The 17,634-nt window shown below is 46.3% G+C and overlaps 1 protein-coding gene across 2 annotated transcripts in view; it reads right to left on the reverse strand.

Moving 5' to 3' along the window:
- HLCS (holocarboxylase synthetase) overlaps nt 1-17,634 on the reverse strand; it is a 198,192-nt gene that overhangs the window by 172,528 nt on the left and 8,030 nt on the right. The window contains exons 3-4 of one of the 2 annotated variants that reach the window (XM_079923302.1): nt 6,533-6,695; nt 4,164-4,948 (exon numbers count right to left, since the gene is read on the reverse strand). In XM_079923302.1, the coding sequence (XP_079779428.1) occupies nt 4,164-4,948; nt 6,533-6,695 (948 nt within the window). Of the gene's footprint in view, nt 1-4,001; nt 4,949-6,532; nt 6,696-17,634 lie in introns of both variants that reach the window. The other variant, XM_079923301.1, reaches the window with a different exon arrangement.

The following is a 17,634-nucleotide window of genomic DNA, read 5'->3' on the forward strand; positions in this document are numbered from 1 at the left end:
GAATCCACCTGCCAATGCAGGGGACAGGGGCTTGAGCCCTGGTCCGGGAAGATCCCACATGCCGCGGAGCAACTGAACCCGTGCGCTACAACTACTGAAGCCCGCGCACCTAGAGCCCGTGAGCCACAACTACTGAAGCCCGCGCACCTAGAGCCCGTGCTCCACAACAAGAGAAGCCACCGCGATGAGAAGCCCACACACCGCAACGAAGAGTAGCCCCCGCTCGACACAACTAAAGAAAAGCCCGCGCGCAGCACCAAAGACCTAATGCAGCCAACAATAAATAAATTAATTATTTATTTTAAAAAGTATAGTGCCAGCCTTCAGGCAACTTAAAATCTCTCAATTCCCACTCAAGTCTTAACCAAAACAAAAATACTGCCCAAATATACCATCTAAAACAATCCAATTGTTGAAAGTTGAAGCCAATCTGAAAAGTTTGCAGAGGACTGTCCAGCAGAGTCCCCACATTCCAGCGGGCCAGCTGAGGGCTGCCTGCTTCACCCACAACCGAGCCTGTTGCCCACGAGCAGCAGGGGAGTCTGTCCTCTAAACAGCCCTAGGAAAGGAAGGAGGCATAAAAGCGAACTCCTTTAAGGTATATGAATCCTACTGTGTGTCCTTCTACCGTGCATTCTTACCCAAAACGTGTGCCTCTCATCTCCAGGGGTCAAAGCCAGTGCTGGGACGGACGGTCAGCATGGCAACGGGTCACGTTTAATTCACCTGAGCACGTGACTGTCCGGAGATTACCTCTTACGTGTGGCAGAAATCAAAAGAGCCAAGTTCTGTCCCCACCTGGGCCCAAGGAGGGGGGCGAGTGTGGTTAATGGCCAATGTACTCCCTGGGCTGAGTGAATACACCCAGGGTAGGGTGCTACAGAAGTCCCTGTCACAAGTGAGAGATGCCGAGGATGAAAAGGAGAGCTCCCCCTACGAGCAGGCCTCCGGATTCCAGGAGGTGAGAGAAAGCACAGCTGTCGACATTGTGGGCGAAGTGTGATCGTCGGTTTCAAGGTCAGGTGCTTCTACGACAGCAGCGAGAAGAGAGGCCGTCTGGCTCTGCACCTCAAAACGGCCACCAGGGCTTGCCTGGTGGCGCAGTGGTTGAGAATCTGCCTGCCAATGCAGGGGACACGGGTTCGAGCCCTGGTCTGGGAGCATCCCACATGCCGCGGAGCAACTAGGCCCGTGAGCCACAACTACCGAACCTGCGTGTTTAGAGCCTGTGTTCCGCAACAAGAGAGGCCCACGCACCGCGATGAAGAGTGGCCCCCGCTTGCCACAACTAGAGGAAGCCCTCGCACAGAAACGAAGACCCAACACAGCAAAAATAAATAAATAAAATGAATAAACTCCTACCCCCAACATCTTCTTAAAAAAAAAACGGCCACCAGCGCATGTGTGTGCCACACCCACCCTCCTGGTCCTCTGGCTGTGATGCTGTTACCATAGTGATGGGCCCATTTCTGTAACTTGGCTTCGTCTAAAATTAAGGCATTTAGACAAGCCCCAAAGCCAAAACTAAAAACGTCTCCAGTCACAGACAGGATGGTGGGTGCTACTGGCATCTAGCAGGCAGTGCTGCTAAAAAGACCCCACAACAAAGGAGGAACCGGTCCGAAATCTCAACAGTGCCATGGTTGAGAAACTCTGCCATAAAAGTAGAACCACTTCTGCTATGTGCTAAGCTGATAAGAACACAAAATATTTCAAATCCATTTCACAGGCTCTATTTGCACAACTTCATGCCCAACTCCTGGTCCATTTGATACATCGAATGTCAGCATTAACCCACAGCCTTAAGCTTTCCCTGCAAATCTGATCAGCAGAAAAGTCCATCAAAATTTCCTTTTTTCTGTACGACGACGAATGCCTTGCCTAAGGTCTCCGTGTCAGCTCCCTGGCTGTGAGACCACCACCTACTGAGCAGCTGTGGTTTGTTTTGTCCTTGAAGTCCTCCTCTTACTGGGTTACATCATTGTCCCATTTATTACAAAAATGAAGACTATGAAATTGAACAGGGAAACAGGAAACTAACCAGCCTGGGCTAATATTTATTGGTTGATCTCGGCAGCAAGGTATGGTAGTGACACAAGCCTGAGGAGAAAACAGTGACCCTGTCACACAGAGACTGGAAGTCATTTAAAATCAAAAATGACATTCTAATCCCCTGCATCTGATTTTTGAAGCTGCATCATGTTGCCTTTTATCCTAGGGCAATGCATGCGTATCAAATTTTATGACAGTAACGGGGTCAATTTAAATGGCACAGCAAGCAGATTTGCTACGTAACTCGGAGAAATGGATCGCCCACAGTGCCGAATCAATTTTCTAGTACAAGTCTGTGCACAGGGGTGGTCAAATTCACTGCTGAAAGCTGAAATGAGGCTCTAGGAAGTCAGGTTTTTAAGTGGATTTTCTGAGTTACTATAGTTACCATATTTGCAGACAAAAAGATAAGAGGAACTTCATTAGGCCTCCAAAAACTAATTCATGTAGTTTGCAGCCCACATGAAACCTGCTTGCGCTGTACATCTTCATCTGCGATGAACATGCATTGTACATGTTCATCTGCGAACACGTTCATGCCGCCTTAAAGAACGTTTGGTCAGAAAACCCAAGAGACTTAATTTCTAGGAGGGCTGGAGAGACGCACAGCATATGAAATGAAACCATACCAAAAAAAAAAAAAGGAAACAATTCGCTAACTCAATAAAAAGATCCTTATAACAAAACAAAATCTGTTAACACTCATCCTGGGAACCATTCTGGGCAACTATCTACATCTACTTAGTCTTCTCATCAGATCATCAGGGACTTCCCTGGCGGTCCAGTGGTTAAGACTCCGCACTTCCATTGCAGGGGGCGCACGTTTGATCCCTGGTCAGGGAACTAAGATCCCACATGCCGTGCAGTGCAGCCAAAAAGTAAAAAATAATCATAAGATCATCAAATGCTTAAGGATGAGTGTTCATCTAAACTCTAACAAAAACTTCTGCCCGGGGACTTCCCTGGTGGTCCAGTGGTTAAGACTCCACACTCCCAATTCAGGGGGCCCAGGTTCAACCCCTGGTCAGGGAACTATATCCCGCATGCCACCACTGAAAGATCCTGCATGCCACAACTAAGACCCAGAGCAGCTAAATAAGTAAATATTCAAAAAGGAAAAAAAAAAACTTTTGCCCAAAGGCTTTAAAAGATTTGCAGTAAATGATCAAGAATTCTGAAGTAGTCTATCCTGCTACCATTTGCTTAAACAAACAGAAAGCTCAAAAGAAAAAGAATGCGGGGTGGGGGTGGGGGGAGAGAGAAACAGCAGATGAACCAAAGGAGCCCCCTTAGCACGGGAAGGGAAGTAAAATTTTCCTTTTATCTCTGTTTCCATTTTTTCTTACCTACGTATTCATTTGCTATAAATCGAAATCACTTCAATATTCTCTTATTTGAAACTGTTCTCAACACTTAGATTTTAAGACTGACAAATCATAAAGGAACTGAGGACCTGAAGGTGTTTTCCACACTCACTATCCCAGCAGTTGGTGCGCAGTCACAGAAACCGCTGACAATGTTTTAATGCGATAGTTACTACTGTTTGCAATTACCACCCCAAGGCACTCAATTCCCTTCATTAAATAACAGTTCGATTATATTAACTGAAGTGTGCTTTGAGGCAAGAGAGTGGGGACTGATGGATTTTAGAAGGAGTATTACCAGTGTATAGATCAAGACAAGAAACAAGTTTTGGCTAATTCTTGGTTAACCAGCAATCTTTAATTAGCCATAATGCCTTCTGCCTCGTTCCTCCATCACAAGTATTTTGGTGAAACAGGATATCCACAGGAAAGCCTGCTACTCACCATCAGCAGAAATTCCCAGCCAAAAGTCAGAAGGACCCCCACCCCAGCACACAGACTCTCCAACCTTGCAAAGTCCGTCCTTCGAGAGCGTATCCAATCAAAGAGACCCAAAGATCCTGACACGGATGCCGGCCTGCGTACCTGGCAAAGAACAGCTTCTCCTCCACGTGTTCCGAAAGGCACTTGCACAATCAGCCTGTCCTCGTCCTTGTTGTCCAGGTGGCCCTGGAGCTTGCCCAGGCTGAGCGGCTCCCCGGGGCCCCCCTCGTAAACGCAGCCGCTGCTCAGGACGCTGAGCCTCACCTGGCTCCAGTCCGCCTTGCAGAAAACCAAGCTCTGGACTGTGTCCTGCAGTGCGGCCTTCCTGGTCACCTGGAAGCCAGCAAGCGTGAAGGGCGATGACAGGCCCAGGACCTTCCCTCCCTGAGAAAGATAGGCCATGAACCTCCGGGACAGGTCCTCAGGGATGGACTCCCTCGTGGCAATGACCACCAACAGGCAGTTGTCCGGCCATGGGTCCCTGAGAGCACTTTCCAGCGGCAGGTGGTAGAGAGTGTAACAGTTGGTGTCCACGCAGTCGGCCAGAGCTGACCGGACTTGCTGGAGCCGGTCCAGGGCGTCCTGGGAGTCGGACCCCACGTAGAGAAGGATGTTGGGTGCCTTTCCCGTGAGGTTGACCCTCCTCTGTTCTCTCTTGGGGCAGAGGTCATGCGCGATACCCTCCAAACCACTGCTGTAGTCGTAGGGAAGATCTGGAATGTCCTCTGCAGAAGCAAACTTGACGGATTCGATGGTGCTGTTCTCAAGCTCCAGACACTCGTGGCAGCTAGAAAGATGGAGGTGACAGTGCTCGACGGAGCCCACGCCTCTGTCGCTCTCCCCGGCAGGCTCGCCCCCAGGGGCACCGCCTTGCCCCGGCGTGGGTGCGGAACCCAGAACCTGGTGGTCCTCTCTGCCAACGTGCTCCATAGCCTCCAGCTCAGGCTTGCCCTCAACAGAAGGTTCCGGCTGGGGCTCCAGGAGCTGGGCTGGCGTGTCTGAGGCCTGGTCCTTAAGTTCCTTCAGAGCAGAGTCGTGCAAGTGGACAGCTAAAGAGAACAGAGAAGACAAGCCATCAACCCTCCGCTTTGTCACGCAGCTCAGCTCAGAACCTCAGGGCGCTCTCTGCGCTGCACGACCTACATTCCAGCGCAGCCCTCATTCCCCCCACCCCCACCTCTGAGGCCTCCTTTGGGAACCACGTAGCTGCTCCCACCTGCTAGGGGAGTGCCCCTGACAATCCCGAGTAAACTCACACGTTTCCACACCTTTCCCGTACAGACCGGAACACCTCAGACCCCCTTATTGTCTGGTGAAGAAAGTGAGATTCGGAGAGGTGATTTTGTCCACTTGCTCATAGATTCAATTTTGTGGCTATCAATCTCCTATAGGATAATGAAACTCAAAAACAAGGCACATAGCTAGAGTCAATCCACGCACGCCCCAGGAAAAAGCCACTCTCAGGACACTTCATTGGATCAATCGGGGAGAAGGATCTTGCCAGTATCTTGACCCAGGTATGGAATATAAGTTTACAATCACTGATTCAAAAAACATTAACTGAGCACTTGCTAAACATCTGGCATGGTATTAGGCACATGCACATGGCCAATGGGGAAATGAAGTGATTTTCGCAAATTTCCAGAGCTGGTGACACTCATTGGCTCAAGATACAAATGAAAACTTCCTTGTAAGGCAATTATACTTCAATAAAATAAAATTTTAAAAGTATATGTGTACATCGGCTTCCCTGGGGGTGCAGTGGTTGGGAGTCCACCTGTCAGTGCAGGGGACATGGGTTTGAGCCCTGGTCCGGGAGGATCCCACATGCCACGGAGCAACTAAGCCCATGAGCCACAACTACTGAGCCTGCGCTCTAGAGCCCGCGAGCCACAACTACTGAGCCTGCGTGCCACAACCGCTGGGGCCCATGTGCCTGAACCCCATGCTCCGCAATGGTGGGGGGACCACCACAGTGAGGGGCCCGTGCACCGCAGTGGGGAGTGGCCCCTGCTCTCCGCAACCGGAGAAAGCCTGTGCGCAGCAACGAAGACCCAAGGCCACCGGGAGTGAAATTAATTGATTAATTAATTAATTAAAATTATATATGTGTATACATAGACATAAAAAAGACTTACATGGACATGGAAAGCCTACTTTTAAGCCTAATTCAGGAAGAAAATTTTGCGTGCTTCCTGAAAAAAGATGTGTCCCAAAATGATGTAGTATATATGTTTTAAGTTAAAAAAACTGTTAGATTTAGAACTTCATAGTAACACTGGCTATGCCTTCCATTCAGTTGAACTATGGTCTAGAAACCAGTTATACTGTATTAGAGTGTGTGAAATAAATATTATATGGGTTCTAAATTTGCATGCCATTTCATGAACAATGCAATTATGGGAAATCCTTGTTTAAGAATTTGAAAAGCACTAATGATATAGTCAGGGATAAGCACCTCAAAAAAAATAACTGACACAGGTATGAATGTTATACTATTATGGTTCTATCCAAACTGCTGGCTGAATTAAGCTGCGGATAAGCATTGCCCTTAAGTCATACCAAACAGCAGTCCTTAAGCTCGTAACTAATGGCATACTGCTATGATGAAAACATTTCCTAAGATGACTTACAAACGATCTTTTGGGGTATCAGTCCATTAGCCACCTGGAGTCTATCTTCAAGGAACGCCACTCCCAGCTTGCTGAAGTCATCCACACTTGCTCTGGCGATTAACTGATAAGGATCCCCAGGTCTGCAAGCTAACGGCAAGCAACAATCCGACCACTTCACAATCTGAGAAGAAGTGGGTGAGGGAGGAGGAAGAAAGGCAGGATGAGATTTTTCTTCTCTAAAATAACCAGATACTTTACTTTTCCCTTCAACTCCCACCACTATATTACAGTCAAACAATGAATTACTGGATAGTACATTTTAATATCAAAGATGTCCTGGTTCAAACATTCTCATTTCTACCTAACAGGGCTTACAAAGCACTAGATGTACTCTCTCATTTAAAAGTAATTAAAGTCTTAACTGCTTTTCAAGGGACTAAAAGGGGAAAGGGCCATTCCCTACATACTGGAAAGACATAAACTTGCCCTTCACTAACAGGATATAGGAGAGAACAAGCCCGCAATATCCAATGATTCGTGGATATTCATTCACCCTTAGATCAGCTTTTCTCAAAGTGGGGTCCAAGACCCACTGCAACAGAACTCCCCGGTAGCAGATGAAAACTTCATGTTTCTGGGCACTACTCTCTGTCTGGTGCTTCAGACTCTCTGGAGTTGCAGCCCAGGAATCAGAAGTTTAAACATGCTTCCCATTGATTCCTGAATGTAAGAGCAACTGTCTCCAGAGAGCTCCGGCCTGTCGCAGCTCACATTTCCACCACAAGGGGGACAGGGAAAATGAGAGTAGACAAAGCTCAGTCCTTTAAGCCGGCGGTCCCCAAACTTTTTGGCACCAGGGACCAGTTTCGTGGAAGACAATTTTTCCACGGACCGGAGGAGGGGGGATGGTTTCGGGATGACTGAAGCACATTACAGTTATTGTGCACTTTATTTCTATTATTATTACACGGTAATATATAATGAGATAATTATACAACTCACCCTCATGCTGACAGGAGGCGGAGCTCAGGCAGTAATGCAAGCGGCGGGGAGCGGCTATAAATACAGATGAAGCTTCACTAGCCCATCCAACCGCTCGCTCACCTCCTGCTGTGTGGCCTGGTTCCTAACAGGCAATGGACCAGTACCGGTCCGTGGCCCAAGGGTTGGGGGCCCCTGCTTTAAGCCTTCCAGTGTTTATGAAAAAATTTGAGACTGGGACAAGAAGGGGAGCCCCTTGGGGTTGGGAGCCTGGCTCTGGAGCCCTAGATCTGGGTCTGGGTCAAACTCTGCTAATCATCTCAGAACCTCTCAAGTCTCAGCTTCTTCATTTCATAAAACAGGAATAATGATAGTACGCATCATTGTATAGGTTTGTTATGTTAATGAAATTAAAAGAGTTTAGGTAATGCCCCCAGTAGAAAGCTTGGGACAGAAAAAGTGTTTAATTAATGGAAACTGCTATTATTAGAATATGGCTTTAAAAGCAATATTGAATATAGTGGTCCTTTTCCAAGATGACATGAATAATTTCCCTACTTCCCAAAATCTTCTCAGGGATGTCCTGCCCCAAATTTCATGATCAGAGATATATACTTTTGAATTCCATTTTTTATATTGTTAGGTTAGGTTTTTAGAACTAACTCTTGCTGAAAACAATTTTAAAATGCTGGATATGGACTTCCCTGGTGGTCCCGTGGTTAAGAATCTGCCTTCCAATGCAGGGGATGCAGAATCAATCCCTGGTCGGGGAACCAAGATCCCACGTGTCACAGGGCAACTAAGCCCTTGTGCTGCAACTACTGAGTCCGTGCCACAACTACAGAGCCCAAGTGCCACAACTAAGACCCGACGCAGCAATAAATAAATAAATAAGTAAATGCTGGATAAATAAAGAAAACATCATTTCAAAAGCACTGGACAATTGACTAGATAATGAAGAACTTCCGGGCCAATGCCAGGGTAAATCCTGAACCTACAGAGGTAAGGGGAATTCCCACAAGCCAAGGAACTTTGGCCCTGAGGTTACTTCTTATCCAGGAAATCTGGGATTTAAAAGTCAGGGCCGGGCTTCCCTGGTGGCGCAGTGGTTGAGAGTCCGCCTGCCAATGCAGGGGATACAGGTTCGTGCCCCAGTCCGGGAGGATCCCACATGCCGCGGAGCGGCTGGGCCCGTGAGCCATGGCCGCTGAGCTTGCGCGTCCGGAGCCTGTGCTCTGCAACGGGACAGGCCACAACAGTGAGAGGCCCGCGTACCAAAAAAAAACACTGCTAAAAGTCAGGGCCCATAAATAAATAAATAAATAAAAGTCAGGGTAACTGGCATCGAGATAAACATATAGATCAATGGAATAGAACTGAGAGTATAGAAATAAACATATACATTTATAGATGATTGATTTTGGACAAGGTTCCCAAGACAACTCAAAGGGAAAGAATCATCTTTTCAACAACTATGCTGGTACAACCAGATATCCACATGCAGAAGAATGAAGATGTACCCCTATCTCACACCATGTATTACCAGGTACAAAATTAACTGAAAATGGATCAAATCCTCAATGTAAGAGCTAAAACTACAAAACTCTTCGAAGAAAACATAGATGTAAATCGTCACAACCTTGGATCAGGCACTGGTTTCTCAGATAAGACACCAAAAGTACAAGCAACAAAAGAAAAAAATAAATAACTTGGACTTCATCATAATTTTTGAGTGGGACTTCCCTGGTGATGCAGTGGTTAAGAATCCTCCTACCAGGGGCTTCCCTGGTGGCGCAGTGGTTGAGAGTCCACCTGCCAATGCAGGGGACGCCGTTTTGTGCCCTGGTCCGGGAAGATCCCACATGCCATGGAGCAGCTGGGCCCGTGAGCCATGGCCGCTGAGCCTGCGCGTCCAGAGCCTGTGCTCCGCCACGGGAGAGGCCACAACAGTGAGAGGCCCGTGTACCGTAAAAAAAAAAAAAAAAAAAAGAATCCTCCTGCCAATGCAGGGGACACGGGTTAGAGCCCTGGTCCAGGAAGATCCCACATGCCACAGAGCAACTAAGCCCATGCGCCACAACTACTGAGCCTACGCTCTAGAGCCCAAGAGCCACAACTACTGAAGCCCATGTGCCTAGAGCCCGTGCTCCGCAATAAGAGAAGCCACCACAATGAGAAGACTGTGCACCACAACGAAGAGTAGCCCCCGCTCGTCGCAACTAGAGAAAGCCCACGGGCAGCAAGAAAGACCCAACACAGCCAAAAATAAATTAATTAAATAAATAAATTTATTTTTTTAAAAAATTTGTGCTTCAAAGAACACTTTCAAGAAAGTGAAAAGACAACCCACAAAATGGGAGAAAATATTTGCAAATCATGTATCTGATAAGAGATTTGTATCCACAATATATAAAGAATTCCCACAACTCAACAATAAAAAGACAAATACCCAATTTAAAAATGGGCAACGGATCTGACTGGACATTTCCCCAAAGAAAATATACAAGTGGCAATAGCACTTGAAAAGATGCTCAACACCATTCGTCATTAGAGAAATGCAAATCAAAACTACAGTGAGATGGACTCCCCTGGAGGCGCAATGGTTAAGAATCCGACTGCCAATGCAGGGGACACGGGTTCGAGGCCTGGTCCGGGAAGATCTCACGTGCCGTGGAGCAATTAAGCCCGTGTGCCACAACTACTGAGTCTGCGCTCTAGAGCCCGCAAGTCACAACTACTGAGCCCGTGTGCCACAACTACTGAAGCCTGCACGCCTAGAGCCCGAGCTCCACAAGAGAAGCCACTGCAATGAGAAGCCCGTGCACTGCAACGAAGAGTAGCCCCGGCTCGTCGCAACTAGAGAAAGCCCGCATGCAGCAACGAAGACCCAACGCAGACAAAAATAAATTAAAAAAAAAAATCACTACAGTGAGATACTTCATCCTCAACTAAGATGGCTAAAATCAAAAAGATGGACAATAGGGAATTTCCTGGTGGTCCAGTGGTTAGGACTCCACGCTTTCACTGCCAATCGGGTTCAGTCCCTGTCAGGGAACTAATATCTCACATGCCATGAAGCGTGGCCAAAAAAAAAAAAAGATGGACAATAACAAATGTTGAGGATGTTGAGAAATCAGAACCCCAGTACGCTGCTGGTAGAAATGTAACAGGGTGCACCCTCCTTAGAAGAGTTCATCAGTTCCTCAAAAAGCTAAACAGAGTTTCCAAAGAACCCAGAAATTCCACTCCTAGGTATATACCTAAGAGAACTAAAAATATACATCTACACACAACACAAGTACACAAGTGTTCATAGCAGCATTATTCATAATAGCCAATGAGTAGAAATACCCCAAATGTCCATCAACAGATAAATGGATAAATAAAATGTATATATCCATACAATGGGATATTATTCAGCCATGAAAGGGAATGAAGAACTGATACATGTTACAATGTAGATGAATCTTGAATACATTATGCTAAGTCTAGGAAGCCAGTCACTAAAGGTCACATCTTATATGATTCTATTTGTATGAAATATTCAAATCAGACCAATCTGTAGAGTTGGAAAGTAGATTAGTGGCTCCCAGGGACAGGACCACTGGAGAGTGACTGCAAATAGGTACACAATTTTTTTTTCGGGGGGGTGATAAAAATGTTCCAGAATTAGATGGTGGTGACGACTGCACAACTACTGAATTGTAATTATACACTTTAAAAGGATGAAATTCATGGTATGTGAATTGTATCTCAATTTTAAAAAGAAAAAGAAAAGAGGCTGGAGTCCTCCAAGGTTCAACACTACCCCACAGAATCATTATGCCTTAGTATTTCATTTTTCTCCTTAAAGAGAATTCAAACTGAATTTAACTTTTCTCCTTAGGCAAACAATAATTTTTAAAGTTGAGAAACAGTGTCTTCGAGGGAAAAGTAATAAATGCAAGCCTTTATGGTCAAAAGGTGGAAACGCACTAATCAGTCTAGCCTGTTTCGAGAAAGAGAAAGCTCTACATGTAGCTTTCCCTCCCTTTTACCACCTACTTCTCCCACCTCCTCCCAGACATCCAGCCAGAGTGAGGAGGATTCACCTGGAGGGGCCAGCCTGACCAACGCTTCCGTAGGACTCTGCATTTCAAATAGGACACCTTTGATCCAGGGTGAAGAGTTGAAGTCTACAATTCAGACAAATATTTAGTTGATTCCCAGCTTTGAGAATGCAGGAAGGATGTCAGCTCAGGAGGATGAGAAGATAAAGTATCGCCTTGGCAAGAGCTGACTTTTCAGATGAGGGTGAATGGGAAACATGAAAAGGAGCGATGCAACCTCCTGCACGAGGCTAAAAGCATCTTTGTTCTCAGCGCTATCGCGGGCAGAGAATAAGGACAAATACTCAGCCAGCGGAGATACAGCCCAGAATTTAGTTGTTCAGACGTTGATGTAGCACCCCGCTGCAGCGGGCACTGGCGTGGAGCTGTGCCTCAGAGTAAGCACTTCCTGTAAAAGGAGCCAACAATGAAATCCTCACACCCAGGAGAGACGCAGGAGATAAAGCAAGGGGGGAAGGACAGGAAGCAGCCAGAGAACAATATATACACACGTCCCTGATCAAGTTTCTCAACTAGGCCGGCTGTTTCCTCACCTCAGTGCATTTCCTTTTTCTAGGAACATGGTCCGTGAACCACAGACCATGCAAACTCCTCCAAGCAGCACTGCGGCCCCGATCAAAGCAAAGCCGCAGTGTCACCGGGACTCATCCAGGGTGTCTGCCATCCGCCCGGTGGCTAAAAGCAAACAAGCCACTTCCCATATGCACTTCCAACTGGAGACAAAGGGACAGAGGAAGAAAGGGGAAGTCAAGCAAAAGGCTTACTCCCCAAGATCAAAGGCAAAGAAGCCCTGGTCATCCCTAAACAAGGGGATGTCCTCCTCTCTTGTGCAGCCTGCAGAAAGCCCTTCCATGACCCGAGCTTGGGACTTGAGGCTGCAGTGACTACACTGATGTGTCCCCTCCACTCGACTCAACACACACGTGCACCAGGAAGGGGATCCAGGGACCAACGGAATGGGGTTAAACTCTCTACAACAAATTGCCCTTCCCAAGGCTGCCTGCAGCAGGTGCGGAGCTGAAGTTCTGCAGCTAATCGGGCAATGGGAATCCCAACAACCAGTTAGGTGATGGTTAATCTATGTGCCAACTCAGCTAGGCCACGGTACCTGGACATTTGGCCAAACATCAGTCCAGAGGTGACTGTGAAGATATTTTTTAGATGTGGTTCACATCTAAAATGAGTCAGCTTTGAGTAGATTATCCTCTGTAATGTGGATGGGCCACATCTAATCAGTTGAAGGCCTTACAAGGAAAAGACTGAGGTTCCCAGGGGAAGAGGGAATTCTGCCTCTCAACTGCCTTCAGACTCAAACTGCAACATCTATCTCCCCTGAGTTTCCAGCCTCCGGCCTGCCCTGCAGATTTGACACCACAATCACGTGAGCCAATTCCTTAAAATAATCTCTTTCTTTCTGTTTCTCTCCCCCGCCACTTCCTCCCTCTCTCTCCCTATATATGTACACATATATGTATATTATGTATGTATGTATGATGCATGTACGTGCGCACGCACGCACGCACACACACACACACACACACCCTATTCTGTTTCTCAAGAGAACCCAGACAAATACAAGGTACAATCAGTTACCCTGAATACGATCAATGTCACAGCATCGACACTGCTCATTTTCTGGCTCTTTGTTTCTCCTCTTACAAATCAGTGTAATTACATGCTAGGTTTTTAAACATCTAGTAATGAATTGAATGAAGGAGGGCTAGACACTCAGAGATGTGAAGAATCTGAAACAGGGGAGTAAGGGGAAGAGGTTATTTCTTACTTTCAGTTATTCTCAATGCCTTTTGGGTTTGAAAACAGAAAGGATACAGGAGTACTACAAAATTCATTTTCACTCTATTATTTAAAAAGATACTATGGTGCTCTTAAGAGAAGGGTGTTGGAAAATCAAGTGACAGTGTAAGAGATATGACAAGTCCACAGCAAGCAAGAGCTGAAATAATAAAGTGACCCAGGTGAGACTTAAAGTGGTTCTGCAAAACCGTAACTGACCAGAAACTCAAGAAAAAGGGTGGTCTACGTGTTCTAATTTTCTGAATAAATGAGAGCTAATCAGAAAATAATAGAAATACCCTTATTGTCATAACCTTTTTCTATTATGTGTGTTCTTCTTCTTTTTTTTTTTTAACCTTTTTCTTTTTGGCCACGCAGCTCACAGGGTCTTAGTTCCCAGACCAGGGATCGAACCCATGCCCCCTGCAATGAAAGCACAGAGTCTTAACCACTGGACTGCCAGGGAAGTCCCTATCATGTGTGTTCTTTAGATGCTCCATAAGCACCTGAGACCCAATGTCTACAGTGTACTGCACTAGCATCCCCAATTGTTCACTTTATATCCCTGCCCCACTGATGCTGGTAACCCGAAGAAGAGGAGAAGTTTTAACAGACATACCAAGTGTTCTGGTTATCCACTGCCGGTAACAAACCACCCCAACATTTAGTGGCTTATACTCATCATTTATTTTGCTCACAAATCTCAATTTGGGCAGAGCTTAACGAGGACGGCTCAACTCTGCTCCACATGGCATCAGCGAGGATGGTTCAACTGGGCCTGGACGATCCACCTCCAAGGTGGCTTCCTCACACAGCTGGCAAGCTGGAGCCGCCTGCCAGCTGGGAACTCAACTAGGACGGTCCACTGAGGGCCTCAGTTCTTCTTCATGGGAACCTTGCCACAGGGCAGCCTGGGCTTCCTTACAGCATGGGAGCTAGGTTCCAAGAACCCAGGTGGAAGCTGCAAGGTTTCTTATGATCTAGCCTTGGAGGCCCCAGAATGTCTCTTCTACCACAACCTATTAGATAAACAAATCACCAAGGTCAGCCTAGATTCAAGAGAGGGGTATAAGACTCCACCTCTCAATAAGAGAAAGGAATTTGCAGCCATCTTAAATCTACTACACTGAGTTTCAGCCAGCTGTCTCACTCCTCCACTCTGTGTGAGACAGACATGCTCTTTTGGTCTGGTCCCTGCAAGGGAAAGATGTGTGGAGCAGAGCCTAGAGAAGTCGCAGCTTGAAACAGCAGCAGCAAACCCGCTCAGCCTACGTGTGACATGAGCAAAAACAAAGATTTGTTGTTAGAAGCCACTGAAATTCTGAGGTCACCTGTTATTTCAGCAAAGCTGACTAAAACAAGGTGCAAAACTGCATTCTTTACAGGGGTCCCTCCACCAGCCCCTCCTGCCATATTCCCTGTCTCTAGGAATGACCCACCATCCACCCCCAAATCCCTCATCATCTCATAAAAAGTTCCTACATTTGGCCCCGTCTCCCCTTCCTATTACCAATACTCTGTGAGGCTGGTCTCCGTTCCCACATGGAGTACAGCCTGTTCCAGGTTTGCCTCCCTCCAATCCAGTCTCCAGTCTGCCTGAATTGTGATCTTTCTAACGTACAAATCTGCTAATTCTGCTAAAAAAATTTTTTTTTAAAGGGAAAAGAAAACCAAACAAGAATAATAGTTTTTTTAAAAAAGAAAAGAAAAACGTTTTAGCCTACTGTCCATAGGATAAAGTCCAAATTCCTAATTAGTGCAAAGAAAACTTTTACAATCTGTGTATCCTGTGTATTTGCCATACTATTAAAGAACATTCAGTTTTGCTACACAAAAAACAAGAACAACAAACAGCATGAAGATCGTAGATATATTAAGTCAGTAACTTTTAAGACGTGCTAAAGATAGGGGAGACAAAAGGAACGTATGTGTGTTGAACATAGATAAAAGGGACAGAACAAAAGACAGTATTCCTCCTAAGCAGAAAGTCATGGATGGACCAAGTAAATCTTAAATATTAGTAAGACACAAATCATGCCACCTCCAGATTGACAGTTATGTCATCCCTAAATCAGCCACCCATTAGGGTCCCATGCATATTCTGCCTAGAAATACAGGTAAAATGCACAGCTTCTCAGCAGGTCACTAGTAAGCCACAGCTCTTCCAGGCGTACATGTCCCAAATCTCTCTAACAGAACAAGTGTGCGCCGGCCACAGGCATCCTCCATCTGCCAAGTCCCCTGTTTAACCTCAGCTCTGGTCCTTGTAGCCACGCCCTCGGCGGGGAAGGCAGATGCAGCAGAGAGAGACAGGATGTGTGAACACTGCCTGGCTCAGGGGTGCAGTACCGCAAAAAAAAAAAATTTAAAAAACTCAGATATTACTTCCCTCCCCTGGAACATCCTTCCTGACGCCACCACATCTGGATAGATTCACCATCACCCCCATACTTGCTTTCCCAGAGCACTTTTCACAATGAACTTTTTTTTTTTTTTTTTTTTTTGCGGCACGCGGACCTCTCACTGTTGTGGCCTCTCCCATCGCGGAGCACAGGCTCCGGACGCGCAGGCTCAGCGGCCATGGCTCACGGGCCCAGCCGCTCCGCGGCATGTGGGATCTTCCGCGACCGGGGCACGAACCCGTGTCCCCTGCATCAGCAGGCGGACTCTCAACCACTGCGCCACCAGGGAAGCCCCACAATGAACTTTAATTGTTCCTTTCCCTAGCTGTCTTCTCCCTGACACTGTGAGCTCCTTAAGATGACCGTGACTGTCGTCTCTAAAGGCATCTTGCATCTCCATACGACATACCGCCAGCCCTAGTACACAATCTGGCACATAATAGGCACTCAGTAAACCTTGGATGGAGGAATGAATGAAGGCCTTGATAGAACAATAGGAACATGAGTGAACTTTCTGCAATAAGAGAACTGTGTAAGTTCTTTGGGTCAGAGATTCTTACAGAACAGGACTGCTAATGTTAAGCACAGAAGATACTGAAAATTGAGCTGAATCTGCCACAACCCATTGGTATCTACTGTGGCACCTAACAAAATAATTAGAACACAGTCTACTGTGCAATAAATATCTGTTAGTGAAAGAATGACTAAGTGAAAATAGGAATATGTGAATGCTACATTTTTTAAACTTAATTCCTGAGATTCATGCATTTGCTGTTGGGGGTGTGTAGAAAAACCACAGATGCAAGCCATCTGAGATATCCAAAGTTTCAAAAGATGTCCTTTTCTGACATCTGTAAGAACGGTATTGCATCTGTAAGCATGGTATTGTACAATCCTAAAAATGGGAAAGAATGTAAGGTCTCAACAAGTTCAAAAGTCTTTCCTCCGTAATGTATTTGCTGTTAAATATCTTAGGATCCTGTCAAATTCAAATGACTTTAGAGTTAGGTGAAAAATACATAGAGTCATAAGAGCCCCCAAGCTGCAAAATCCCATCAAACAATCAACCTGAATGGTAACAGCAGACCGAGAAGACAGAGACCTGTGAAATCAACTCCTTTTTAAGATCTGAAGCCCAGGGACTTCCCTGGGGCGCAGTGGTTAAGAATCTGCCTGCCAATGCAGGGGACACGGGTTCGTGCCCTGGTCCGGGAAGATCCCACATGCCGCGGAGCAACTAAGCCCGTGTGCCACAACTACTGAGCCTGTGCTCTAGAGCTCACGAGTCACAACTACTGAGCCCACGTGCCACAGCTACTGAAGCCCGCGGACCTAGAGACCGTGCTCCGCAACAGGAGAAGCCACCGCAACGAGAAGCCCGCGCACTGCAATGAAGAGTAGCCCCCGCTCACCGCAACTAGAGAAAGCCCTCGCGCAGCAATGAAGACCCAGTGCAGCCAGAAATAAATAAATAAAAATAAATTTATTTTTAAAAAAAAGATCTGAAGCCCAGTTTACAAAATGGAACTCTGTGTAATAGCCAGAGTGGTCCAACATATGGCTCTAGACATCTCCAGCTCCTGGCTGCAAGACCCACCAAACCCTCTGATCACAAAAAAGATGAGTTAACTGGATAGTACCCTTGGTGGGTAGGCATCATTTTACCCCCAGAAAGTTAAGAATTAAGTAACCGCCATCAAGCGAGATCTTAATTAAATTACCCTTAGAAGGTAAATTAAATAACTGTGACAGAAATGCTAATTATCTGCCAATATCTAGCCTTTTTTTCTCCCTTGTAATAACAGAACTCCAGGTTTCTACCGAATCCATGGCT

The sequence above is a fragment of the Stenella coeruleoalba genome, assembly GCF_951394435.1.
Source record: "Stenella coeruleoalba genome assembly, chromosome: 5".
Taxonomy (NCBI): domain Eukaryota; kingdom Metazoa; phylum Chordata; class Mammalia; order Artiodactyla; family Delphinidae; genus Stenella; species Stenella coeruleoalba.